This window comes from Lissotriton vulgaris, chromosome 2_1 (assembly GCF_964263255.1).
Source record: "Lissotriton vulgaris chromosome 2_1, aLisVul1.2, whole genome shotgun sequence".
Classification (NCBI taxonomy): domain Eukaryota; kingdom Metazoa; phylum Chordata; class Amphibia; order Caudata; family Salamandridae; genus Lissotriton; species Lissotriton vulgaris.
The window spans coordinates 1,419,369,352-1,419,396,514 of record NC_141687.1 but is presented as its reverse complement, the minus strand read 5'-3'; the positions used below and the strand labels follow the sequence as shown (position 1 = coordinate 1,419,396,514).

General features: G+C 44.2%; 1 protein-coding gene across 3 annotated transcripts in view; it reads right to left on the bottom strand.

Annotated features, from left to right (window-relative positions):
- Positions 1-27,163, bottom strand: part of NMI (N-myc and STAT interactor) — a 179,160-nt gene that overhangs the window by 115,612 nt on the left and 36,385 nt on the right. The window contains exons 2-3 of one of the 3 annotated variants that reach the window (XM_086957244.1): positions 26,587-26,663; positions 26,337-26,495 (exon numbers count right to left, since the gene is read on the bottom strand). In XM_086957244.1, coding sequence (XP_086813370.1) covers positions 26,337-26,495; positions 26,587-26,637 — 210 coding nt within the window. In that variant the 5' untranslated portion in view covers positions 26,638-26,663. Of the gene's footprint in view, positions 1-26,336; positions 26,521-26,586; positions 26,712-27,163 lie in introns of all 3 variants that reach the window. The other 2 variants (XM_086957245.1, XM_086957246.1) reach the window with 2 other exon arrangements.

Genomic DNA, 27,163 nt, shown 5'->3' with positions numbered 1-27,163 from the left:
ATTAGTATATAGATCTTGGAAAAAACCCATATATGCCCTCCCAATACTATGATCTTCCAGACAACGTTCTTTGGTGGCGCGGAACTCTACCTCCTTCATCTCATTCCGAAGGGTGTGTTGCCTTGTTTTCCAGGCTAATAATTTCCAGCAGCCTTCCCCATACTCCTAGTGAGCCAATTTACTGGTATTCCACCTCTTTTGCATCCTGCCTTCTAAAAATTCTGCTAAATGTTCCTTGGCCTTTTTCAATTTCCTATGGGGCTCTAGTTCTAAACTAATATGTTCACAGTTTTCCAAGTCTTTCTGGATCTTATCAATTCTAGATTTGTGTTATCTAAGTTCTTTTTTGCCTTCTTTCCTTTTATATGCCACATAATGTATTAGCCTCCCACTTATAAACGCTTTGAATGTATCCCACACAATATGGGCAGGGTCCGAGGCCTCATTTGTCTCAAAGAAACCTGCAGTGTCTTTAAGGGCATTTACAACTTCTTACTCCCCTAGGAGGCTCTGTCTAGGGTCCATCTAAACTCAGGTTGATGATTCTAGACGGAGAACACTAGTTTTAGTGCGTCATGATCCAATAGATGTTCGGGTTGGTGTGCAACTGTTGAAATGTATTTGCTTAACTTTGCATCAGTTAGAAAACATTTCTTTATTAATTGATGTGTGGTCTCCCTCATTTTAGATACGTTTGCTGTTAGTCTTACTGTGGATTTATCCAGCGCAGGATCCAACAGTTTATTGAAATCGACCCCTATAATAATTTAGTGCCTTGTGTCAAGTAGATTTTGATATAATTCCTTCAGTGGGGACAGCTCATCTACATTCGGCGTGTAGAAGCCCACCAATTGAGGTTCTGAAATTCTGGACCCTGCTGTAATATGATACCGAGGCCCAACCCTCGTGTCACAAAATATCATCGTACCATGACGAATTTGGTGTCGGCAGACCGGTAATGATTAGGACATTATCCCTATGCATTTGCGTCGTGATTAAGTGATGCTAACACCCTTAAATCGTGGTTTCCGTCCCGAACCCTCGGACTCCATTTTGTGAACGGCATCCATCTTATGGCTTGCCCTCATATAGTCAATTGATTAAGGCCGAGTTTGATCTGAAAGGACACGTCCACCTTAGCTGACTTCCCCATGACCTGGCCGATCTGACTCCACTGCCTCCAGCCAAACCTGTTCAGGCAGTCCCTCGCCCAGTGGCCGAGTAAGATAGCATCAAGGCACAACATGCCATAAACCATTCACTACATACAAACCATGTTATCCACACACATACACTTGTCCATGTTTCTTGTTTATGGCCAGTTTTACGATGAGGAGGTGCCCGATTTTATTGGGGTTTCATCGATATGTGATGGTAGTTCTGGGTCGGGCTGGGTCATCCATCACGAACTGGACCTCTAAAATATGGGCTGGCCGTCATGACTTCGCTTTTTGTTCTATTGTGGAAATATGTATATGACCGTATTGTAAACTCAAGAATTCTTGCCTGTAGCTGTTATTTCTGTATATAAGGAGAAGGCTGGTTCTGTAAAAACGAACGGTCTCCTGAGAACTTACAAACCTTGCTGTTGTACTTCTAGAACGCTCGTTACTTGGTTGCAGCCAATAAAACAAGATCTTTGACTTCACTTTTGAAAACACTTCTGTGTTTCTGTGGTCCGGAACAGGGAGAACTCAGAGGTCTTCGGGTGTTATCCCCTGGCACCACGGGTTCCTAAAAACCCGGCACCTCAGTTGGTGCCCAACTCGGGGCGGTATCAAGCGGTATCGGTCCAAGCCAGATGTTCGTGAGGAGCTTCGTGTGAAAATTCCAGAGGACGGCCAGCCACTTCAGCGACCCCTGTATGTCGACGTGGTTCCGAAGGTCCTTGCTGCGAGGTTCCCCGCGTCCCGACGACTACGAAGGACTGCTGCCCTGACTATCGCCCTGTTTTGGACCCAGTGATCCTTGGTAGAGCAAAACGATAGACGAGTCTTCTAGTGACGTCATCGATCATCAATACTTCAGTTAAGTATAAGTGGAGCGTCTCCCAGTCCTTAGTTTGGTTCTTAGTTTTGGTATTCCTGAGATACACCTTGTTTGGAACTTGCAAGCGCCAAAACCAAGGGATTCGTGTATTCACGAAAATATCGTATTCGATAATCCCTTGAAGTTTGAAGCTAGACTAGTGAGCAAAGATGCCTGGTCTTAGCAGACTCGGAAACTTGTTTTGTCTCGGTTGTAGTAAGGACTCCCGATTAGAGGATTCGTGTCCGGTTCCTCCGATTGGAACTCCAACGTATGAACTCTATGTGAAGCACGGAGTAGGCCCTATCACATATAATGAAGTGTGGATGAAATACACCCGCAAAGATGGTGTTTTAAAATGGCCCCAATATGGTAGCTTTGATACAGAAATACTAGATAATTTAGAGGTCAAACTCTTCAAGAAGAAAGCCCGGCCGGCGATGTTTGACTCTTTTCGCTTATGGCGCAAAGAAGCCAAACAGAAAGAAATGAAATTAGCAAAGAAAAATAAAAGAGGTATGTCAACGGTGCAAGCATACAGGGATAATGAGGAAGAGCAAGAGAGTGAACAAATGCTCAGAAGCAAGAGATTAGCAGTAGATAAATGCTACCCAATGTTGCCCCATGAAGAACAAGGTTCAAAAAGGACATCAGAGAAAGATCCATTAATGTCCCATTTACTGAGTTCACCACCCCCATATGCGCTAGATGCTACTGCACCTCCGAAGCGTTTTGTTATACCGCGCCCTGGCGCACGAAATGCAGCTCTTGCACAAGCCCCAGCTCCTCTTCAGCTGGTTCCTACTTCTCCGGCGCTGCCCTCTCAAGGGCCGCCGCCTTTGCTACATACTCCATCTACTTCTTGTACAACTTTGCCTACTTCTCCAACTGTTTATCCTGATGCTACTTCTATCACTGCCTCGACTTCTTCTGCTATTGCCTCGGCTTCCTCTTCTCATCATCCTGTCTTTTCTGGCACATCCGCCTCTCTGCAAGCTTCTCCTTCTGTTCGACAGAGAGTGGCAAGTACTGTCACTGGTCTGTTCTCACCTTTCTTTGGGTCGCCTAAAACGACCCCTAAAACAGGACGTAGACAGTTGCGTAGTCAACTGCCTGATTATGAGGAAAGAGAAGTGCTGAATAAGTTTGCACGCAAATGAGTTACTGATACTGTAAGATACGATGTTCAGTCTGTTATGGAAGTCTTCCGGCAGTGGGATGCACCCACTCAGAGATATGTGTTCGAAGAAATGTGTGTATATCTTTGCGAAGATTTGGAGACAAATGATCCCAAACGCAAAATGCAGGAATTATTTTGTATGCGATTCAAATTCTATGAAGGCATGATTGTAGGTGCTGATGTTGAACGAGCAATAGACTTGTTGTTATCTTATAGGAGTAATGGAAATGTCTCTAGATCACTATATGAGGATGACATGTCAGGTAGGAAAAAGGGGCGACAGTACCCTATGAGAGAAGTTCCTCCGGTTTGGAGGGAAGGTGACGCAAATGCGAATCCAGCAATTCTGCCACATTTCCAGCGTGTCTGGGTACATGTCCCCTGGAAAAGATCTGAAGTTTTAGCACTCAAGCAGACATTACCTGATCCCCAGTAAGAATCCCGCAGGGTATTATAAGGTGTTATCACAGACTGCCAGCTCATGTATAGTGAATTTAGCAGATGTAGACATGTTGTTTGGGAATGTTGTTCCACAGCCTTTATGGAGTAAAATTCGTCATACAGACCATGATCAAGAATTGGGTGACACATGGGCTAATATTACTGCTGCAGATACTAGACAAGTTGGTGGTTCCAAACCTGAGCCTTTAGAAGCTGAACTTCCTGGTAGAATTATCACGTACATGAAGACCTTAATGCCTGAATTGCGTGTTAATTGGGACAAGTTGTCTGCGTGCAAGCAGAAAAAAGATGAGAATGTGTCTGACTTTTTCACAAGATTTGAAGAAACTTTTGTCGACCACAGTGGTCAGGATATGGCTACTGAGGGTGGCCAAAGATTGTTTGTAGATAAATTTGTACATAATTTGCTTCCTGAACTGTGCAATAAATTGAAAGATTCAGAGAGTGCTTGGGCTGTTTCCACGTCAGCGCAGATTTTAGCCACAGCCCAGTACTACGAAAATAGGCGCAAAGACGAGCTAGATAAGGCAGACAAAAAGACTAAAGATTTAAAAACTAAAGTTCTTCTCCAGCAAGCCTATCCGCCTCGCACTCCTAGTCAGCCCAATTATCAGCAACCACAGCAGTATTCGAGAAACTCGCAAGGAAACGAGTTTTCTCATCAGCGTTTACCGTATGGTCCGAATCAGTGTGCGTATTGCAAGGAAGAGGGTCATTTCAAGAATAATTGTCCAGCTTTATCGCGACGTTTGAATGGTGTCTCTGGTTCAAGAGGTAGAGGTGTCCAACAGGCTCCTAGAGGTAGGGGCCGTGGAAATTTCCCCCAGAATACCACTTCTTTTCCGCCTCAGAATTCTATGAATAGCTTTGATCAACAGAATAATGCGTCTTCTAGGTCAGCTCAGTACTATGCTGATGACTATTACGCCGAAAACGAGAATGAGGGTAATAATTGCTAGGGCAGACATGGACAAAGAGAGGGAGTTGTTTCAGTTCCAGTAGATCAGAATGGACCTTATGTCGAGGTGATTACATCAGGAGTGTCAGAGCCATTTCTGCTGGATACTGGTGCTACAAAAAGTTTGATTATGCACTCAAAACTTCCTGGCGCACCTTTGTCTGGCGAAATGAATGTTTCAGTAGGTTTTTCTGGCGCCCCTGTTCGAAACCCGATTTCTAGTCCTATGCCCCTTTCTGTTGGCCCATGTGAATTAGAAGCACCCCTCATTCTTACAACAGGTTGTGGTGAAAACTTGTTAGGTTTGGATTTATTAAAGAGATTATATGCAACTTTGTACTGTTCCCCTTCGGGGGTACAGCTTACCCTAGGTAAGAAAGTTATTTCTCCAATGTCTTTGGCAAAGGAGAATATTCCAATTGAATTGTCATCTCTTCCAGATATACTTTGGGCTAGTGGATCAAATGATGTGGGTCTTTTGGAGATAGCGCCATATATCATAACATTGAGAGCCAATGTTAGGTTGCCACGTATTCCCCAATACAAGATCTCTAGCGAATGTGAAAAGGCGCTGTTAGCGATCATTTATGATCTGATTGAGAAAGATGTCATTGAAGAGACAACAGGCAACATTTGTAACAGTCCTGTTTTGCCAGTCTTAAAGCGTACTGATCCTTCACAGCCCTCTGTGTACAGATTTGTGATTGATCTCAGAGAAGTGAATAAAATTGTTGTACCACAGTTTCCAGTTGTCCCTGACATTACTGCCTTATTGACTATGGTTCCAGCTTCAGCCACTTGGTTTTCGGTGATTGACCCGAAGAACGCCTTCTTCAGCATCCCGATTGCTGAGGATATTTTTGGCTTCAATTTAGGAGGACGAAGCTTCCGCTTCAAACGCGCTCCTCAGGGCTACTGTGAAAGTCCATCTATATTCAGTCAAGCTCTGAAATCACAACTTGACACGATTGTTCTACATGATGGTGCTACTCTGATTCAGTATGTAGACGATCTGCTGATCGCTGCAGATACTGAAGAAATTTGCAAGCAAGCCACATTGTCGTTGTTACGTCATTTATGTGACATGAAGCACAAAGTCTCTCTTTCAAAACTGCAATTTTGTCGACAAGAAGTTACCTACTAAGGTCACATCTTATCGAAGGAGGGAAGGAGACTACCCCAGAGAGAATACAGGCAATTGCAAAATTGAGTGTCCCAAGGACACAAAGAGAAGTGCGTGCTTTCTTGGGCATTACATCGTACTGTAGACAATGGATACCGAATTTTTCACTATTGGCTAAACCTTTGCTGGCACTAATCCGTAAAGACACACCCGATCCTATGCCTTGGTCTGAAGATTGTCAGACAAGTTTCCACGAGTTGCGTGACGCATTGTGTTCGGCTCCTGTGTTGGGCAACCCCGACTACAGTAAGCTTTTTACGTTATATGTCCATCAGAAGGAAGGTTGCGCATTATCAGTCCTGACACAATACTTTGGGGACAAACAGCGCCCATGCGCGTATTTCTCAGCGACTCTAGATCCTGTAGCTAAGGCATTACCAAGTTGCTTGAGGGCCACTGCTGCAGCAGCTGTCTGTATTCGACAGTCTGCTGGGTTAGTAATGAATAACACACTGATCGTTATGGTCCCACATGCAGTAGACATTTTACTAAACAGAACGAAGACACAGCACTTAACTAGTGCTCGACTGTCAAGTTATGAACTGACACTATTAGAGAGTCACATTCACATAAAAAGGTGCGATACACTCAACCCCGCCACGTTATTGCCCATTCCAACAGAGACAGATGAGGTCGAAATGCATGATTGCTGTTTTAGGACAGAAGAAGAGACAAAAGGGAGAGTAGACTTAGTGGACACTCCCCTTCCTGAATGTAATGATGCTTTATGGGTGGATGGTTCATGCTTCAAGTTGCCAAATGGTGATACGACTGCAGCATATGCGGTGACAACATTGCACACAATTGAAGAGACTGCGCGCATTCCCCATAATTCTGCGCAAGCAGCAGAGTTAGTTGCACTTACAAGAGCATGTGTGTTGGCAAAAGGAAAGCGAGTGAATGTGTATACAGATAGCCAATACGCCTTCGGCGTGGCTCACAGTTTTGGAAGATTGTGGCGTGAACGTGGGTTCCTAACGTCACACGGTGCAGGGATCCAACATGGTCAGCTAGTGAACGAGCTTCTCGAGTCACTGACCTTGCCATTACAAGTTGCGATTTTAAAATGCAGTGCACACAGAAAGATTCAAGATGATGTTGGTCATGGGAATGCATTTGCAGATGAAGTTGCGAAAGAAACTGCAAGGGACACAATGAGTCGAATGTATGTTGTAGGTCCTGCGAGATGGATTGCCGATGTAGGTATGTGTGAGGACACTATCGAAAGTGTGAAGTCCATACAGTCCGAGGCGACTGAGAAAGAGGTGAATGAATGGAGAGAAAACAAGGGTAGAATGGATGCGAATGGTTGTTGGGTCGAATTGTCAGAGCACCAAAGATGGCTGTTACCCGATGCATATGTGCTTGCAGTGGTGACAATGGCCCATGGAATGGCTCACATTAGTGCGAAAGGAATATGTAAGTTGTTGGCCCCAGTATGGCAGAATAGTGGTATCCCGAAATGCGCAGAGAATTTGGTCAGGAACTGTATGGTGTGTTTGAAGTACAATCCAGGTAGGGGAACCCCAACTCCAGCTGGTCAATTTGCGCCTCCAACGTATCCGTTCGAGGTTTTGCAGCTCGATTTCATCCACATGGAAAGATGCAACAATCTGAAATATGTGCTTGTTGTTGTTTGCGCCTTCTCCAGGTGGGTGGAAGCGTATCCCCTTAAGGACAACACTGCCTTGTCAACGGCCAAAGCCCTTGTCAAGGAATTCTTCCCTAGATTTGGTATGCCTAGAATGGTCTGGAGCGATAATGGAAGTGAATTCGTGGGACGAGTGATGAAGAGAGTGTGCGAATGTCTAGGCAAACACTAGAAGTTCCACGCTGCAAATCACCCCCAATCGGCAGGATTAGTAGAGTGCTACAACGGCACGTTAAAGTTAAAATTGGCCAAAATCCAAGCCAGCAAAGGTCTTAAATGGCCTGACGCCTTGCCTTTAGCACTCCTATCTACCAGAATGACTGTCCATTCTAGACTGGGACTGAGCCCCCACGAAATCGTGTTCGGGCGCCCAGCAAACATATGGGGAGTACCGAGGCCCAAGAAACTAAGCGAGATAGAGCACCCTGTACTGCTTGACTATTTGTGCGAATTGACAACTAAATTGCGTGTTTTACACCAACAGGTTCACAGTTCCTCTCTGCCAGCCTCTGATGATCCAGGTCACTCCATTGAACCCGGCACCTGGGTGCTGGTGCAGAATTTTCAGCGCACAAACAACGAACAGCCCAGGTGGACCGGGCCATACCTCGTCCTTCTTTCCACAAGATCAGCCGTTCGGGTGGAAGGAAAGAAGAACTTGATCCACGGGATCCATTGTAAACGGGTCCCTCTGCCTCTTCCATATGACCGGTGGGTCCAGGAGGGAATTGCTGACTCTGAGACCGAGTCTGTACCACGCTTTGCCCCCTTCAGCGATGCGCGATTAAAAGGAACTGGTACCGATAAGGAGAGTGATCGTATTTTGCAAGGATTTGTGCCACCGTCAATGCAGTTGGACACTACAGACCCTGAAACATTGTTCGAAGACCACACCGTACCTGGGAAACAACGATATAATCTGAGGTCAAGAAAAAGGAACTAATAAAAGCAAATTAATGCAATTTTCCTTTTCCCCCAAGAACTATTTTTGTTTTTACAGCTCTCTCGCCCAGGGAACTTGCTCATTTTTGATTTTCGAACCGCCATCCGGTTCTGCTGCTAGGGTCGCGGTTGACAGTCGGGGGAGTGCAGCTGGGGACGTTTAGGTCAACGGTTCTGGTTGGTCTGAGGGAATTACCCTGGGCTGAACAGAAAGCACTCTTTGGCAGAATCAATCTCCCACCGCGGGCAGCAACTAGAGGATGGAGTTTCCTAGGGTAGAGAGACCTGCTAGACCCACGAACTTTAAAAAGAAAATATGCAATGTAATGGCCAGAAAAAGATTCTTGATAATATGTATTTTAATGTTGTGTAGCATAATGATGTTCTTGATTGGCTATACTTTATTCACATTTCGAGTTACCTTCAAAAATAACACTCAGCCCACACCTCCTCCTACTGTTTCCCTGCACTCCTTTCACCCCCTACCAGAACACGAGACTGCCAGAAGACTAGAATTTGTAAATAACTCATTCATCCAACTCCTACACCAGCACCAGTCTATAATGAACACATCGAACTGTTGGATATGTGGACTTATGCCGCACACAACAGATAAGGGCATCCCTTACTTCATCCTGCCATTCAGTTACTATGGTTCTCTGTGGGCTTTCCAGACAATGTTCCTGTTTGCCATAGAACCATATCCCCCGCGTCCCACAGGGAGCAATTCCAGCAACAAGGCACTAGTGGCAGGAATAAGGAATATGAGCAGGGATATCGACACGTATCGAACGATTCCCAAGGATGAGTTTACCCCGTACAGTAGATGGAACATCACTAAGTATGGGATTTCCTTGAGTGAGAGCCAGAAATCAAAGAAATCCTCCCCGGTTTGGATAGTACCCCACCGAGGTCACCTATGTCTGCAAGGTATTGGCAGGGATCCCAAAGCAAAGTTGGGGAAGAGCGTATGCACGGAAACATATGTGTTTGCATCCCGAACTTCCCCTTCATTCTTAGCGGCTAAGGGTACCTACTTCGTCTGCCATGACAAAGCATACACATGGTTGCCCCCTGACTTCTCGGGCACATGTTTTATCTCGTTTCTGCTGCCACCCACCTACACGGCCAGGGCAGATTACCATCGGACAAAGACAGTTAGGGGTGTCGCGAGTCAAGACGACACTGCGGGTCAAGAGTTTGGAGACTTCTCAAAGGGTTTTCTGCCATTTTGGGGGCCTATGGTGAACAGCAGGAACATTCACCAGTTAACGAGGGTAGTTGAATCCGCAGTGACCGAAACGGCCGGTGCCCTTAGTAACCTGGCAGCTGAGCTCCAGTCGGACCGACTCATGACCCTTCAGAACAGGGTTGCCCTAGATGTCATACTTGCAGACCGTGGTGGTGTATGTAGAGTGATCCAATCCAGTTGCTGCATTTTCATCCCTGATAATGCTCCGACAGTGTATCAGGCCATCTCCAAACTGCACAAAATCTCTGATTCCCTGCACGTGGATAAAGGGAATTGGTCCCTGCTAGGGTGGTTTTGGGAACTAATCTCTGCCTGGGGATGGAAAACTCTGATCTTCATTGGGACGATCTTAGCCATTCTGTTTATGTTCTGCCTGTTTGTGCAGTGCGCTCCTGCAATATGTGGCCTCTGTGCCACTTCATGTATAAGGAAGCCTGTGTCAAGGGACGAATTGAGCAACAGAATGATGCTACAGCAGCATCTCCGTGACTTCATAAATACAGATTTGGACTCAGATTAGCATGAGTTATTGCCTAATATGAGGACAAAAGGAGGGTCTGAGATTCTGAAATTCTGGACCCTGCTGTAATATGGTACCGAGGCCCAACCCTCGTGTCACTAAATATCATCGTACCATGACGAATTTGGTGTCGGCAGACCGGTAATGATTAGGACATTATCCCTATGCATTTGCGTTGTGATTAAGTGATGCTAACACCCTTAAATCGTGGTTTCCGTCCCGAACCCTCGGACTCCATTTTGTGAACGGCATCCATCTTATGGCTTGCCCTCATATAGTCAATTGATTAAGCCGAGTTTGATCTGAAAGGACACGTCTACCTTAGCTGACTTCCCCATGACCTGGCCGATCTGACTCCACTGCCTCCAGCCAAACCTGTTCAGGCAGTCCCTCGCCCAGTGGCCGAGTAAGATAGCATCAAGGCACAACATGCCATAAACCATTCACTACATACAAACCATGTTATCCACACACATACACCCGTCCATGTTTCTTGTTTATGGCCAGTTTTACAATGAGGAGGTGCCCGATTTTATTGGGGTTTCATCGATATCTGATGGTAGTTCTGGGCCGGGCTGGGTCATCCATCACGAACTGGACATCTAAAATATGGGTTGGCCGTCATGACTTCGCTTTTTGTTCTATTGTGGAAATATGTATATGACCGTATTGTAAACTCAAGAATTCTTGCCTGCAGCTGTTATTTCTGTATATAAGGAGAAGGCTCGTTCTGTAAAAACGAACGGTCTCCTGAGAACTTACAAACCTTGCTGTTGTACTTCTAGGACGCTCGTTATTTGGTTGCAGCCAATAAAACAAGATCTTCGACTTCACCTAGAAGACTCCGTGTTTCTGTGGTCCGGAACAGGGAGAACTCAGAGGTCTTCAGGTGTTATCCCCTGGCACCACCGGGTTCCTAAAAACCCGGCACCTCACAATGTATACCCAGTACTATGTATTTTAACATTACTAATTAACCATCTGACCCTGGGTCCGCAATAGAACTCTCTATCTTAGCTTGTGCCCATCTTTTAACTAAAATTGCTACCTCTTTAACATTGCACGATTGATTAGTGCATGGGAATTGTACTAGCCATCTGTGGCTCCTTAGAATCTCATCCCATTCCTCACAACTCAGGTGCGTTTCCTGTAATATTATGATGTCATTGTTTGAAAGTTTTAGTACTTCCAATATGTTCTATCTTCTACTATGAACCCTTAGACCATTCACATTCCAATATAGTACCCTTATCTCATGTGTCTTTTTCTCTTCCTTTATCATCATTTTATATATATTTCAAAAGCCCAGCGCCTATTAAAACACCACCTAATGACCTAAATGAGGACTTTACTTTTTTAGATTTTTTCCCATATGCTCCTCACCCAGTGCTTACAAAAACAACTAACTGTGTGTAACCCCACTTTGCTCAGCACCACCCACGGGAACCCTCCCTGTGTCCAAACGGGGTAGTACATTATACCCCTTGAGCTCGAACTCTTCAGCTTATCTTCCTATGAACTCTTCTGTATTATAATCTGGCTAATTACACCCTCAACCTCGGGAACTTTTTAGCTGTGCATTTGCCCACAGTGATTTCAAGTTTTGAATATGTCTCCTTAACTTCCACTGGTAATCTTGTGTCACTTTTGCAATGTCTGACCTTAATGGTAAGACCAGTCGCGCCTCTGGAAATGTTTGACTATGAGAGCTGCTGTGAGAATTTTCTCTTTTAATGTATAGGTACGGAAATGTACTAACATTTTCCTCGGTTTATCTCTTTTTGGGTTTCTCCTGATAGAGTCCTGATGGACTATTTGGATTTCTTGTTTCAAATCAAAAGCAGTGGTTTCCCTGATAGTTTGAACAAGTCTATAACAAAGCCTTTTAAATTCCCCTCTTCTATTCCCTCCGGAATATTTAACAACCTTAGGTTGTTTCTTCTGGAGTTATTTTCTAATGGCTCCAACTTATCTCTAATCTCTTTTACTCCAGCTTTTAAGACTTTAATTTCCTTGTGATGAGACTTGACCTACTCCTGCAGTACCCAGAGTGAGGCTTTCATCGTAGATATTCTTTCTGTGGAGTCTGTCATTTTAGTCTCAAGGTTCTCACAGGCCTCCTGACATTTTGCCTGATTTGTTTCAGAGATTGCAAACTTTTCTTGAATGTCTTTAATGTCTCTAGAGAGTGAGAGCAGTAGGGAGACTGTGTCTAAAATCTCTGTGCTGTTAGATGAAGTCTCAACTTTCATACAAGGGCGCAATTGTGTTCCCCCACTGTCAGGATATCTTCAGAGAGTGCTGAGAAATGGTTTTAAGGAGGGAAATCCAACACTTTAGCTGGGTCTAGGAGGGAGACCTGAGGGAGCTTGATTGATTTGTATTCTCGGTTAGATTTGTAGCATTTGATGTAGGCATATTACCCGGAAGTTCAGTCTCTCTTATTTTAAAATAGGACCTTAATGATGGTGTGATTTTAATTTTACCTCCTGAAGTTCTGGTTTCTCTCAGGGTTCCTAACTGTTTCTGTGCTTGAGATACTGTCTGTGTACGGGTGTTTGTGTGTACATGAATGGAGGGAGAGATATCTGCTCTGTTTGTACTTTGGTCTTTGTTAGGTTCCCCCAGACCCTGGAGTTGCAATGGTCCAAACCCAGTGTTCCTCAAAGAATATCTTTTACCTATGACTGCAACGGCTTCTACAGCAGTTATTTCTGCCACACTGACCAGTTGTTTCCCTTTTTTCTTATCTGCAGCTTTCCTCGCTTGAGTAGCAGATCTCTCCACGCTTTCTGTGCTGTGTTTTGTTTTAGCCCCGGTGCTGGCACCCCTTTTTGGGGTCATAGGCTTGGGGTACGTCTCCTCCTCTGCCTCCACTTTCCCTCCAAACGTGCACTGTGGCTCCTGTCACCCTGTGCTGCCTCTGCCGACTGCTGCTGTTGCAGAGCCCAAGAAGCCAATAGGGGTGGCCGCCCACAGATCTCGCCGGAGCTGCCGAGCAGCAAGGAAGAATGAAGAACCTGGATCTGCCAGCACACAGTCTCCGTACGTGATCTTGGGATCCAGACAAGGGCCCATAAAGCGCCAACCAGTTGAGGAATTCAGCAAGGGTTTACTTGTATTGGGAATTAGCTCAAGTTAACTCATGCTGCATACTGCATGTGTGCCGAAGAGAGCAGAACTTGCGAACAACGCACTAGCTGGCATGTCCGATATATGTGCAAGTACTTGCTAAAAGGCTAGATAGCGTTCTAGTACATATTGTACATGAAAATAAAAAATGCTTCATGAAGCATAGGCAGTTTCACGACTTAACTCCAGACTTGGTAAGTGCGATTGATGTGGCCTTAGCAACTAAGATTCCCCTAACCATCATTATGGTGGATGCCGCAAAAGCTTTCAATTGAGTCAGCTGGCCTTATTTGTATGAAGTAATTAAGCAAAATAGATTAGGAGATAACTTTCTCAAGGCAATAGGATCTATATGTAATACTCCTACAGCAAGGATATTGGTCAACAGGTCTCTTATATCAAAATTTTGCATAGGCAGAGGTACCCGGAAGGGATGCCCATTGTCACCCTTGCTATTTAACATATATATATATGCCACTCGCAAGAAGATTAAGGGCACAACAGAAAATCTTGCCCTTTCAATATTTAGACTAGCTTAAAATAGAAGCGTTATACGCAGATGGTCTCATAATCTGCATAACTGAAAATCATTGTTACCAATAATAATGGAATTAATTGGGAGAAGGCTAAAACTGAGATCATGGCCTGGAATGGCTCACCAGACTCTTTGCTAGAAAAGTCAGAAATCAGATATTTAGGCATAAGCGTAGTTAAAGAGTGGATAAAATGGCATACATAAACTTTAATAGACTCATGTTGGAGACTAAAAAGCTTCTACATTTATGGGGTCATTTACCCCTTTCTATTTTAAGGGGCACAAATATAGTTAAAATGATGATCCTTCCAAAGAGTACTTTAATTTTTAATACTCTACCATTGCACGTTAGAACAGAATGGTTGAGAAAGCTACAAGGAGAATTAAGTAGCTTTATATAGAGAAATAAGCGTATACGAATAGTGTGGAAAAAACTCTGGAAAAAGAAAATAGATGGAGGGATAGCACGCCCGTACTTTCAACTATATTATTGGGACTTTTTTTTTTAAAAAAAACACAAGACAGCTGGTAATGGATAATAGTCAACACATTTCATCTCGGCTCAGGGTGTTAACAGAAAACCTTCCGGATGAAGGTAACTATTTTCTATTCAAATTTGGCCAGCCCAAGTACTTTAAAAAGATCAATTTCTTAGTTGCAGCTTGTAAACTATGGATTCAAGTCAAAAGGGTTCTCAGAATTCCCCAGTACAGCAGCAATGCCCCAATATGTAAATCTCCTGGGACACCCCAGTTTTTACAAGATACTTTAGCTATCCCATTATTAACTGCGGGTTTAGTAAGCTGGGATCAGCTATTTGAACAAGGATCCTTGGTGTCATGGGAATCCTTAGCAAAGAGTACGAACTAAAGTTTATCCAGATTTTAATATTGTCAGTTAATAAGCTGGTCCTGTGAATAATCCAATATTCGCCTTAACACAGAATGGGAGGAAGAGAGACAGAGAAATCAGGCCTATACAAAAGAGGTGCCCAAGTGCTACTGGGCTTTGGGGTTCTAGGTAAACCCAACTCTACCAGAGGCGATCTGGAAGGTGGACCTGCCGGGACTCAACATTCTACATTTATGGCAAGTATCTAAGTCTACACTATATTGGTCCCCTAAAAAGATGGAAGGAAGTAAGAAGAGGTTCTGCCCTAAATGTGCACTAGAGAGAGTGGATGATGTTCATCTACTGTGGGAGTGTCCAGCTTTCCAACTCTACTGAGTACATTTCTTATGTGAATCTTTGGAGAAAACATATAGGTAAGCCTCAATTTGATCATTTTGGGGGCCTCTCACGAACTAGGGAAATCTCATGCCCGACTGGTTTTTACTTTGATAATTATTGCATGAAGAAAAATATAATTAAAGTCGATCTCCTTCATTCCACCCTCTTGCTCTGACTGGGTGGATTATGCTAAACACATTGGGGGGCTGGACTGCTCTAATGGTTCATTTAAAACAGGGGTCTCCAAACCGGTCCTGGAGGGCCGGATCCATGCCAGATTTTTAAAATTACTACATGTATCTCAATGGCGATATCCCAAAAATCTGGCATGGATCCGGCCCTCCAGGACCGGTTTGGGGACCCCTGATTTAAAAGAAAGAAAATGGAGGACACCCCACATTCAAATACTGGGTTAAGTTAAATGTAATACAGTGGGCTGACTTGAAGTCCCTGGTGGTCAGATTTGTAAACATATTGAACTAGTATACCCATAAAAGTCCAAGGATTAAGACACAGTTGAGGAGGATGGTGATGGCGGTCACAAACTCCCTCACAAATGGATAGAAGGAGGCGCGACAAGGAGACTGATCCATTATTGGTCCTTTTGAACTTCCAGGTCACTACCAGATTTTGTTTCCTGCCTACTTCATATATGAGGACTTAAAAAAAAGATATCACAACATGAAATAATAAGAATTACAATAAATAAAAAACAAAAATTCTATTTGAATGCTTTTATTGATATCATTAAGCATACAGCTATAGGTTTATGAGAAAACCTTTTAATCTACAGTAATTGTTGGGTACTCACGCCCCCCCCCCACCCTCATCTATACATGCCATATGACACAGGAATGGAGGGACTTGTCTGTAGAAGGGATTAGAGAGTGTCAATATAACTAGCAGCACACAAATAAGACAACAGGTGTGGAACTTGGATGCTGGGACCCATATCATATACGCATTGAACCAAAAGGTGTAATACACCCCATTAATTTCTACTATTGCTATTATATGTGCATAGGATGAACACATCGATTTCAAGGATATTAAATTCTCCTGCAATCAGTTGGGGGTGGAAAACTCTATTAAATTGTTAAGAAGCCTCAAAAATACATTTGGGTCATCAATGTTAGGGCCTTAAAAGGATCTAATGTGCACTTTATCTACTGAACTTTGATAAGGGCAACTGTGCATCTCCTAAAATGATCAGGTTGTCCCTGCATCAACTCTTCTCTGTGTGATGTAGCAATTAAAACTGCTTAGTGTTACAGAACCAGGTGGGGCATCTATCAATCAATCAGGATTTGTAGAACGAAGCTGCTTTACCTGTGAAGGTCTTGAGGCGCTGTGGGATCATGCTGCGGAACCAAGTTGCCAGTTCCTATTGGTTGAACATCCAGGTCTCGAGGTCCTTCCTGAACTGGGCAAAGGTGAGGCCCAAGGGAGAGGGATTTCCAGGTCTTAGCCGCCAAGTGGGAGAAGGAGCGGCCTCCACTGTTTTCCCGGAGGATGCACTGGGTAGCTGCTAGGTAGAGGGATCCAGAACAGAGTTCCCTGGTCTGTTAGTGGTAATTCACTTGTTTGTTGAGGTACGCCAGTCCTTCATTATGTAGTGCCTTGTAAGCGTGGTTGAGCAGCTTGGACAGGCAGCTCTTAGCGACTGGTTGCCAATGGAGTTTCCTGAGGTGAATGGTGTTGTGTGTCTGTCTGGGGAGGTTGACCATGAGTCTGGCTGCTGTGTTCTGGATGGTCTGAGTTCCCTCAGGAGTTGGGCTGTCATTCCTACATAGAGGGAGTTGCCATAGTCGAGTCTGCTGATGATGAGAGCTTGTGTGACAGTTCGTCTGGTGCTGGGTGGGAGCCATCTGAAGACCTTCCTGAGCATTCGGAGGGTGAGGAAACAAGCCGAGGAGACGGCGCCGACCTTCTTCTTCATGGATAACTGGCTGTCAAGGATAATGCTGAGGTTACGGGTTTGGAGTTTGGGCCCATCTTGGGTGGCCACCATTTGTTGTTCCCTAGGCTGTCCTTGCCTTTCCCGAAGAGGAGTACTTCTGTCTTGTCTGTGTTAAGTTTAAAACAGTTGTTGCTCATCCAGATGGCCACATCTTTCATGCACCTTTGGAACTTGTCTTTGATGGTCGTTGGGTCATTGGTCAGGAGGAGAATGAGTTGGGTGTTGACTTCTTAGGAGATGATATTGAGTCTGTGGCACCTGACGATCTTGACCAGGGGTGTTAAATATATGTTGAAGAGGGTAGGGCTGAGGGATGAGCCTTGAGGCATATGTTGTTTATAAGCCATCTGCCTCAATAATCATCAGCTCAGCTTGGGAAAGATGCCTCTCCTGGCACTAATAGTAAGAACAAGGTAGAACCTATTGTATTTATTTATTTTATTTATAGAGCGCAACATTCATCGGAATGGATATCACGGCGCTGAGGGAAAGCTCTTTCGAGTGAAAAAATTCAGTGGGGAGGGGAGTTCAGTAGCTAATTAAGCTTTGGGAAATAAATGTGTTTTCAATTTTTTTCTAAATAATAAATGGCAATCGATAAGTGGAAGTTCAGTTGGAAATTTGTTCCAGAGATTTGCCGCCAGATGTGAGAAGGAACGACCCTCTACTCTGGACACTTTAATGCGTTTGGTGCTTGCCCTGGCCTGGCGGCACGATCGTAGATTCTGGTTGAGAAGATAGAACTTAAATCTGCCCTGGAGAATTTTAGGTCCGGCATAATGCAGGACCTTATGTGCATGACACAGTAGTTTGAACAAGGCCCTTTGTCTCATTGGGAGCCAATGTAAAGTCATCATGCATTCCGAGGCTGAACTATACTTCCTCTTATTGCAAACCGCCTTGACAGCCGCATTCAGGACCAGCTGAAGTCGAGAAAAGAGGTAGTCTGCCATGCCGACAAAAAGGGCATTCCCATAATCCAGCCTGCTAATAAGCAATGCTTGGACCAGGGTTTTTAAACACTCTAGCAGAATCCACTGGATTGTTCTCTTTAGCATATTTAGGATAGCAAAACTTTTCCCGCAGAGTGCATGAACATGATTCTGCATGGTAAGTGTATTATCCATGAGAATTCCCAGTTTTTTTGCCACCTGTTTAGGGGCTGGGTGTTTGCCCAGAATAGAGGGCCACCAAGTTGTATTCCAGATTTGGTGAGCGCCCCAAACAGTAGGATTTCTGACTTGTCTGCATTAAGTTTCAGGCAATGGTCAGACATCCAAGCTGCTATTTCTGTAAGACAGCTAGTAAGTCTGGCCCTAGTGTCATCTTGTCAATCTAAAGTAACCATCAATTGGGTATCATCTGCATAGGAGCATATGTTAACGCCCCATTTTCCACATATTTTTGCCAGAGAAGACACATAAATATTGAAAAGCGTGATATGATGCACCATGTAGTACGCCATGTTTGATGGGAGATGGAGTGTAGGAAAAAGTACCTAGCTGTATAGTTTGTGTTCGATTGGCCAAAAATGAATGGAGCCATTGTAGTGCTTTGGAATGTATGCCCTTGGTGGATAGTTTTCAGTAGAAAGTTGTGTGAGACAGTGTCGAACACTGCCGACAAATCTAATAAGATCAGTGCAACGGCTTTGCCCTGGTCTACCACACATCTGATGTTGTCCAGTACTGCTAAAAGTGTTGTCTCAGTACTGTTGGCTTCAAGATAATGAGTCATCTGCCTATTCACTAATTTCTCCATCACTTTGGATAGGTAAGGTAGTTGGGACATGGGACGGTAGTTGACTGGGTTGAGAGCATCAACACCTGCTTTTTTTAGCAGAGGAACAACTGTGGCCTTCTTCCAGATCTCTGGGAATACTGCTGGGGATAATCGCTGATTAAGGACTTGGGCAACATGGGGGAAAATGATTGAGGCAATCCGGGAGAAGATATAGTGGGGATAGGGGTCTAATGGGATCCTGATTTGACTTCCATCATGGTTTTTTCCACCTCTTGTTCGGTGAATTGGGACGAAACTGTCAAGATGGACTGGTGCATCTGAATTAGGATAAAAGAATTCCTGTCTAAAATCATCAGGTGGCTTTTGTACATGAAAGGCGGCATGGATCCCTTCAATCTTGTCCACAAAAAACCTGCTGATCGCCTCACAGCCCTCACACGATGGAGTCAGGGTTTGCGACAAACCAGATGGGTTAAAAGGCTCTTTAACTATCTTATATAGTTCTTTGGATGAGCTGCTATTCATGGCCACACAATTAGAAAAATAGGAATTTTTTGCATTCTTAATTGCAATTTTGTAGCTTTTCATTTCAGCCTTATACAACTGTCTATCTATGTCTGTTTTAGACATCCTCCATTTATGCTCGAGGGGTTTTAGATTTCCTTTTCAGTATCTTAAGGTCCATAGAGTACCATTTTTCCTATTTGATTCTGGCCTGATGCTTTTTTCCTATATGGGGGGGCAGAAATCAAGGGTATTCAGGATTTTATCATGAAGATTTTCTGTACTCATCCCTCCTATCAAGCAAGATATTCCAGGTCACCAAACACCTTGACCTATCAACTCACGGCAGCACTACCACACCCTTTTTTAATAAAATATTTCAAAGAGGAGAAATGACAAAAATAGTGAAGCCTTGCTCTCCCCATCGCCCATTACTCTTTTGTAGTTGACATTACAAACCTTAGCTATTCTCCATTCAGAGTTGTACAGCAAATTAAAAATACAGTGATCAACTCCCTTTTTGAAAAAAACTCAGTTGGTCCCAAACACAGTTAAGGGGGCAAAAATGGTGCCACAGCCCTTGACAAACCTCCTATAGTACCCCGTGAGACCCAAGAATGCCCCGACCTCAATCTGAAGTTTTGTGGGGGGTTGCAGAGCCTGAAGCACTTCCTGGAGGTGAGAAATGCGGTCCTTTCAGCTGCTACGGAAGACGGCTATGTCATCCAAATAGATAGCACAGAAGGCCTCCATACCAGCAAGGGTCTAGCTCACCAACCTCCGGAACGTGACAGGGGCATTCTTTAATCCCAACAGCATAGGGCCCAGCCCAGTGGTCCTCTAGAACCTTGGCTTTACAGGCTTCGTCACTCACACTTTCTGACCAGGCTGCAAAACCAATGTGGTAGAATGTTTGTCATACCACTCTTTGATGACAGCTTGGCTGGCTTCTAAGTAACTGGAAGCTTGCTTCCATAACTTTGCCATTTGTCTCCTGAAGGCCAGCATGTAGCTCACTACATCCTGGGGAGTTTTCCTGGGAGCTTGCGCCCACCCTTCCTTGACCAAGCTCAGATAGGGTGCCCAAACAGATGTTTGAAGGGGCTGAAGCCCACTCCTTTCTGTGGTACCTCCCTGTAGGGAAACAACAGGCATGTTAAGAGGATGACCCACGTATTCCTCAAGGTCTCAGGTAGGCCTCTAATAATGCCCTTCAGGATCTTGTTGAACCTTTCAACAAGCCCATTGATTTGTGGATGGTAGGGGGGAAACCTGTTGGTTACACCACACTCTTTAAACATTGACTGCATGAATACAGACATGATATCTGTACCTTTGTCAGACACAACTTCCTTGGGGAAACCCACTTGGGTACAAAATCCCCATTAGGGTCTTTGCCACTGCAGGTGCAGTCATGGTTCCCAGATAAATTGCCTCTGGATACCTAGTGGAATGATCCACCAGAACCAGTCTCAGAATCAAAAGGCCCCACAATGTTGATGCCTACCCTCTCAACGGGGGTACCAACAACAGGCAGTGGGTTAAGGGGTGGCTTTAAGCCTCTGCTCAGTCTTCCCACTAGCCTGGCAGGTCACACAAGTCATACAGAACGTATCTGAGCAAGTCATAATCCTGGGCCAATACAAATGTGAAACAAGTGTTGCACAGCTATCCTGCCAGTGACATTTCGTGAGCCAGCTCCAGCAAGAAGGCCATTTAGCATTGGGGGCAACCAGGGCCCTTGTTGTCCCATGCACAGACATCTTAGGCTCACTGTGTAGGAGGTTGTCCTCCCAATAAATGTGGTGAGTACCAGAAGCATAACCTACTGCTTGGGTTTCAGACAGTTGTCCCATGCCCTCAAGAGTTAAACAAACACTCTCTCTGTACCCTACAGAACTCCTCCTTGGTGGGTCCCCCTTCTACATGACATCCAGCAATGACAGGGAGGTCATAGAGAGGATCTATGCCCTCCTCAGTGGTCTATGGGGCAGCCACAGCAGGTGCCCCATCCACCTCACTGGGAGTGAATTCAGGGGGTGGTTCCCCATGCCCCCAGCCATTCCCCTTCTTAGCAGCTGGATGGGCCATTATTCCAGGCTCCAGCCCTTTGTGACTCCCATCCTGGGGAGCCATGGACCTTGTCATAGCACAGATCCAATCAGGTAACCCCATTATCTCCACATGAGTTCCCCTTCTTTCCAGGTAGTGTGCTCAAGGTCATTATCCAGCAAACAGTCCACAGGCATGGCAGGGTTCACTGCAACTTTCAGAAAACCTGACCACCCAACCCGCCCCCCCCCCTCCCCACTAAAATGGAACAAGTTCCATTGGGCAGTGACTCTGTTGTCAGCTACCACAACCTAGTGGAATGCATTGGGAATTAACTGCTCTGGCGAACCCAGCTGACTCGTTACCATTATACTGGCCCCTGTATCCCTCGGCGCCTCCACACCATGCCCATTGATGGTGACCCATTTCCTATACATTGTAGTATTTGAGGGCACATGGATCTTAGGAGCCATCTCACTGTTACCCAGGGACACTAGAGTAACACTACTGAACTCAAACGACCCGACCCCCCATTAACTAAGATAAACTCCTCCCCAGCACTACACTAGCCACCACTGGAACCTTTCATACAGTGTGAGGTGATGCTCTTTTTCTACACTTGGGATCCCCTTGTACTGTCCATACTCATAGCACTTAATGGGCTTGGGCTGCTGACCTTTGTCAGGGTAGTTTTCATTCTGGTGGCCAGATTGGGAAAAAGATCCTTTCCCTGCGAGTGTTTTGTGGGCCTTTGGAGAACTCTGCCTTTTTATCTCCCCCCTCCTTCTTCTGGGGAGAGCCCTGTCCACCCTTTTGGAAGCCCCCCAGATGCTTTCTTGAACACTTTGGTGCTGAACCTGATGTCCGCCTCCTCAGCAAGCTTCCTGGGGTCAGAAAGCTTACTATCAACTAGGTGTTGGTGTAGCTCCGTAAAACAGAGATCAACATGTGCTCTTTCAAAATCAAGTTGTACAGCCCTGAATAATCATCTACTCTGCTGCCCCTCACCCAGCCCTTCAGTGAATTGCTAGCAAAATCTAAATAGTCCACCCAGCTCTTGTGACTGAGCCTGAAACTCTGTCAGTATTTCTCAGGTGTCAGCCCAAACTTACAAACCAAGATGGCCTTCATTGCAGTTTAGCATGTCTGGTCCTCTACCTCTAGTGTGAGTAGGGTATCTCTCCCCACAGTGGGCATGTAACTCTGAAGACTACCACCTTTTTGCAGTCTTAGAACCACTTTATAGGCTGCTAACCACATGTCTATGCCACCCCCCTCACCATATCACTGGGCACCAAATACTTTGGGATTCTGACTCTTGTTTCTGTAGCAACAGAGGGTATGCTGCCACCATTGCTACTGCTGGGCCCTACTTGTAGGGCTCTAAAATCCAGCTCTTTGAGGTTGAGCTCATAGGTGCGTTTGCTCTCCTCAATGGCCTGCCTCCTCTCTTCTTGAGAATGACCACTCTTTCAGTCAGACCAATTTATGAAAAAATCGTTTTGTTAATCTTTATTTGATCAAAATTGTTTTTCAAATTTTTCTAATTCATATATTTCGCAGTATTTTGTTCTGCAGTGTTTTTGTTTTCAACTATCTACAACAATATGCATAACACAGAGGAGGAACAGGGAAATGGACAACACTGGACAACACTGAACATTCAATACTATCTAAGGGAGGTTGGGGCGGTCCTATTAAATGTACTAGGATTCGAAACGCGTCGACCGATTGAGACGTTAGTTGTTTGGTGGCTTAAAATTGATTGTTTTGTGTTTTGGTTAATGCAAGCATTCATCTAGTTGGACTCAAATATCATTTGATTGTAAATAGGCTGAATTGCACATAGAACTAAGAAAAAATCTGCTTTTCTGTGACAAACAGTTTGAGATAACGCCACTAACTTCCACCGCCCCAACCTCCCTTAGATAGTATTGAATGTTCAGTGTTGTCCAGTGTTTATGTTGTATGTTAATTGTCTAATTGTTGCGTAATTCATTTGATTTATCATTTCCTGCGTTCATTTCCCTGTTCCTCCTCTGTGTTATGCATATTGTTGTAGATAGTTGAAAACAAAAACACTGCAGAACAAAACACTGCGAAATATATGAATTAGAAAAATTTGAAAAACAATTTTGATCAAATAAAGATTAACAAAATTATTTTTTCATAAATTGGTCTGACTGAAAGAGTGGTCATTTTTGAGAGAGCAATTGGTAGCTCTCCAACAAAAAATCTCATAAATAATTGCACAGTACTGGCAAATTGTTTTGTTTGTTGCTTGATTTGGCGCAGCCTTACTGTGCCACACGCCAGACCCGGTTTGTTACGTATTTCCTCTCTTCTTGAGCCTGCTCCAATTTAGCAAGCTCCAGCTTTAATTTCCTTTCCTCCCTCCATTCTGCCAGCTCCTCTGGGGACAGGTAATTTGAGGAGACACTGCTCCCTGCTCGTGGAATCGCCGCAGCTTCCAACACATTGTTGACCCCCTTTAAAGGCAGGCCCAGAGCCAGATCAAACTCCAGAATCAAATCATCTACTCCTCATGAATTTCCTGCTCCTCCTTTGGGATGTCATCCCCTGCAACCTGGGTCTCTGCCCAGGCTCTCGAGGCTTTCTGCAACTCCACGTTCCTGGTGAAGCCTCTGGTAGTAACTTGAAAATCCTTGCAGAAATCTCTCAGCTGAGGCACAGCGTAGACTACTAACTTGGCCAGCTTAAAGTCATTTCCAGCAGGTGTGGGTGCTGCCTCTCCAGAGTGATACATAATTTAGGAGAAAAAAATCAAAAGGCCATTCAGGGAGTACTGAAAAAAATTGAAATGGTCTTAGTATATAGATGTTGTGAACAACAAGTTCCTATAGAGTATTACACAGACCCTGGTCCTATCCTCACCACTGATCCCCAATGTTAATAATGGGATTCCTGGTTGGCTCAGGTATGCACCTATGCAAGGCAGGAACCACCACTCTGGTCAGAGTAAGGTAAGTAAACACTAAAACATAGCTCATGCTCACCCTCTGGTAGCTTGGCACTGAGCAGTCAGGATTATCTAAAGAGGCCTTTAAGATCACCAGTCCAGGTGATTCCTTTAAGCAGTATAGCGGTTCTTCTGGCAGAGCTTCAGTTACAAGTCCAGTACTGTCTGATTTTAGAGGGTCAGAGACGCAGTACTTATACCCAAGAGTGCCTTTGAACTGAGGGTGACTTCAAAGAGTGGTCTTTGAAGTGCAAAAGTATCCTTTCAATCCAGCCCTGTCTGCTAGGCTACCTATGGGGGTATATCAGCACTTTGTGTGGGGACAGGACACTACCTATTCAGTGAAGTGTTAGCCCTTCCCTTTCATCCTGCCCAGGCAGAGCCATCAGAATACAGATGTATGTAGATCGGTATTCAGACACACCTATCCTTCCTGTGGTTGTGGCTATCCATAGGGAATGCGCAAAGTGAAGCGGTCACCCACCCCAGACACGTATTGGAGGCAGGCTGCAAGGCACACAGAGCAGAGAAATATCCACATTTTAAAAGTGTCATTTCTAAAACAGTAATTTTAAATCCAACTACAGCAGTAAGGACTTAAACGTGTATTGAGGAATTCCCAATGTTAACCTATGAGAGGGGTAGGCCACACAGCAGTGAAAAACGAATTTAGCTGTTTGTCGCTACCAGTACATGCAAAACATAAAAGAACATGCCCTACCTTTTATTTACACAGCACCCTGCCCTTAGGCCTGCTTAAGCCCTACCTTAGAGATGGGTTATGTGTAAGACAAGGGGAGTTTAAGACTAGGTAAGTAGTTTTAAATGTCAAGTCGAAGTGGCAGTAAATTGCACACACAGGCACTGCAGAGGCAGGCCCAGGACACATTTGAAAGGCTCCTTCTGTGGGTGGCACAATCAGTACTGCAAGCTTACTAGTAGCGTTTAGCTTCCAGGCCATGGGTGTATGGTATACCACTTTAGAAGGGACTACCAGATCAATTAAATATACCAATCATTTATACACCAATTACACACATGTTTAGGGAAGAACCACTTGCATGTTAGCACTGGTGAGCAGTGCAAAGTGCTCAGTCCTAAGGCCAACCATAACATCCAGTACAAAAAGGAAGTAAAAAGCAAAAAGTTTGGAGGAACACCACTCAACACAAGAATGACTGGTCTAACAGGTGTACTGGAATCATCTCTTTTTGTCTCTCGCCTTAAAATGACACCATAGTTTTGGTAAGTAAATCTCCTCTACCAGGGTTACTGCAGACGAGATACACATATCCAAGGCAGACTGTATATGCAACTCAAATCCCAATACTAGGCTTCCGTCAAAACCACTGCAGCGACAAAGACCACCATTTTTCCAATTATACCAAAAGATTGGAATATTTGAGACATCATCTTGGAGCAGTCAAGGTGATGCACTCTTCAAAGGCTGATTGAGGCACTGAATTATCCACAAGGTTTTCATAATAAATTATTTTAGTATTAGAACCACCACAATAAATAGCCAAAACTAATCCAGTGATCAAGAACATTACCTTTTTTGTAGGCCAAATGAATGCAACATTTGGAGTTATGTTGCACACGTTAGTAGACAATGTCACTTACATTTTAAGGTAGCTTGGGGAGGAAAAGCCACATGGAGGCAAAAACTTCAAGGGAAAAAACAAATGAAAATAAGTTACTCAAAGCCAATACTACCATCAGGAAAAATATGCAAGCCCACTACTAACCTACAAATGAGTAGTAAAAAAAACTAAACAACCAACAGGAGAGAATAAAGCCACATCAATTAAAAACTCTCTTTCTGTCACTTTCATCTCCATTAATGTCCACTGGCACAGAATAAGAGATGGAAAAGCCTTCTGTGCAATAGCGTGGGGGAATAGCAACCTTGGGATCACATGTTTCTCTACTAAGGAAATTACGTCAATTAACATACATGTAAATATTAATTATTCTGATCAGACAAAAAGAAAAGTAACATAGCCCTTGATCTTTCTTATTACCTCATATTCTGCTTTTCTGTTAGCTATTTTATCACTAATCTTCTTTTCCTCTTCCATAAGTTTTGTCACCAGATCCTGTGCCAATTTTTTCGACTGATCTGCATCTAGTTTCTGTATAAGGAGTAGGTCTTTCTCATTCTCAGCATCCTTTGCTTCATTCTTGGAGCATGAAAAAGTAAAAAACCTAAATTAGTGTGTAAAATAAATCTCAATTGGTACATTGTATTGAATAGAAACACAGGTAGATCACCTGCCAGTGTTTTAGTTCTTCTTGCAGTTGTTGTAGCTCCTCCACTCCCATATTTTCAAAACTCAGCACAGCGCGACCTAAAGTGTAAATACATGTGTTACATACACAGATTTGAAGAAATCAAACTCCAAATATTGGAACCCCCTCCATTCCGTAAACTACTACAAAGGGTACTAGTCATCAACCTCCAAAACAAGGTATTGATTGCAGCAAAGGTTAGGGCCCAATTCACATCAAAATCTATGTGCAGAGATTTCAGACTTCATAGTATTCACCAATTCCGGTTGCAAGTCTCCAACAAGTAATAGTAGACCCCGCCCTCTTACGTGTGGCTCTAACAACAGAAATTACAATTCTAAAGTTACTACTAGTAATTGTACAACCAGATTACTGATCACATCTATAAGCTGAGATCTCAGCAGCAGAGGTAGGTCGTTGATTCCACGATGGAAAACTCAGAATGGAAACATTTAAGCAAACAGCACTAATTTGACTCAAATTTTTTCAGCAAAGACTTAAAACCAGCACACACCCAAGGCTCTTCCCTCTTGCCTTTGGGCCATGTGTCTTTCAGGGC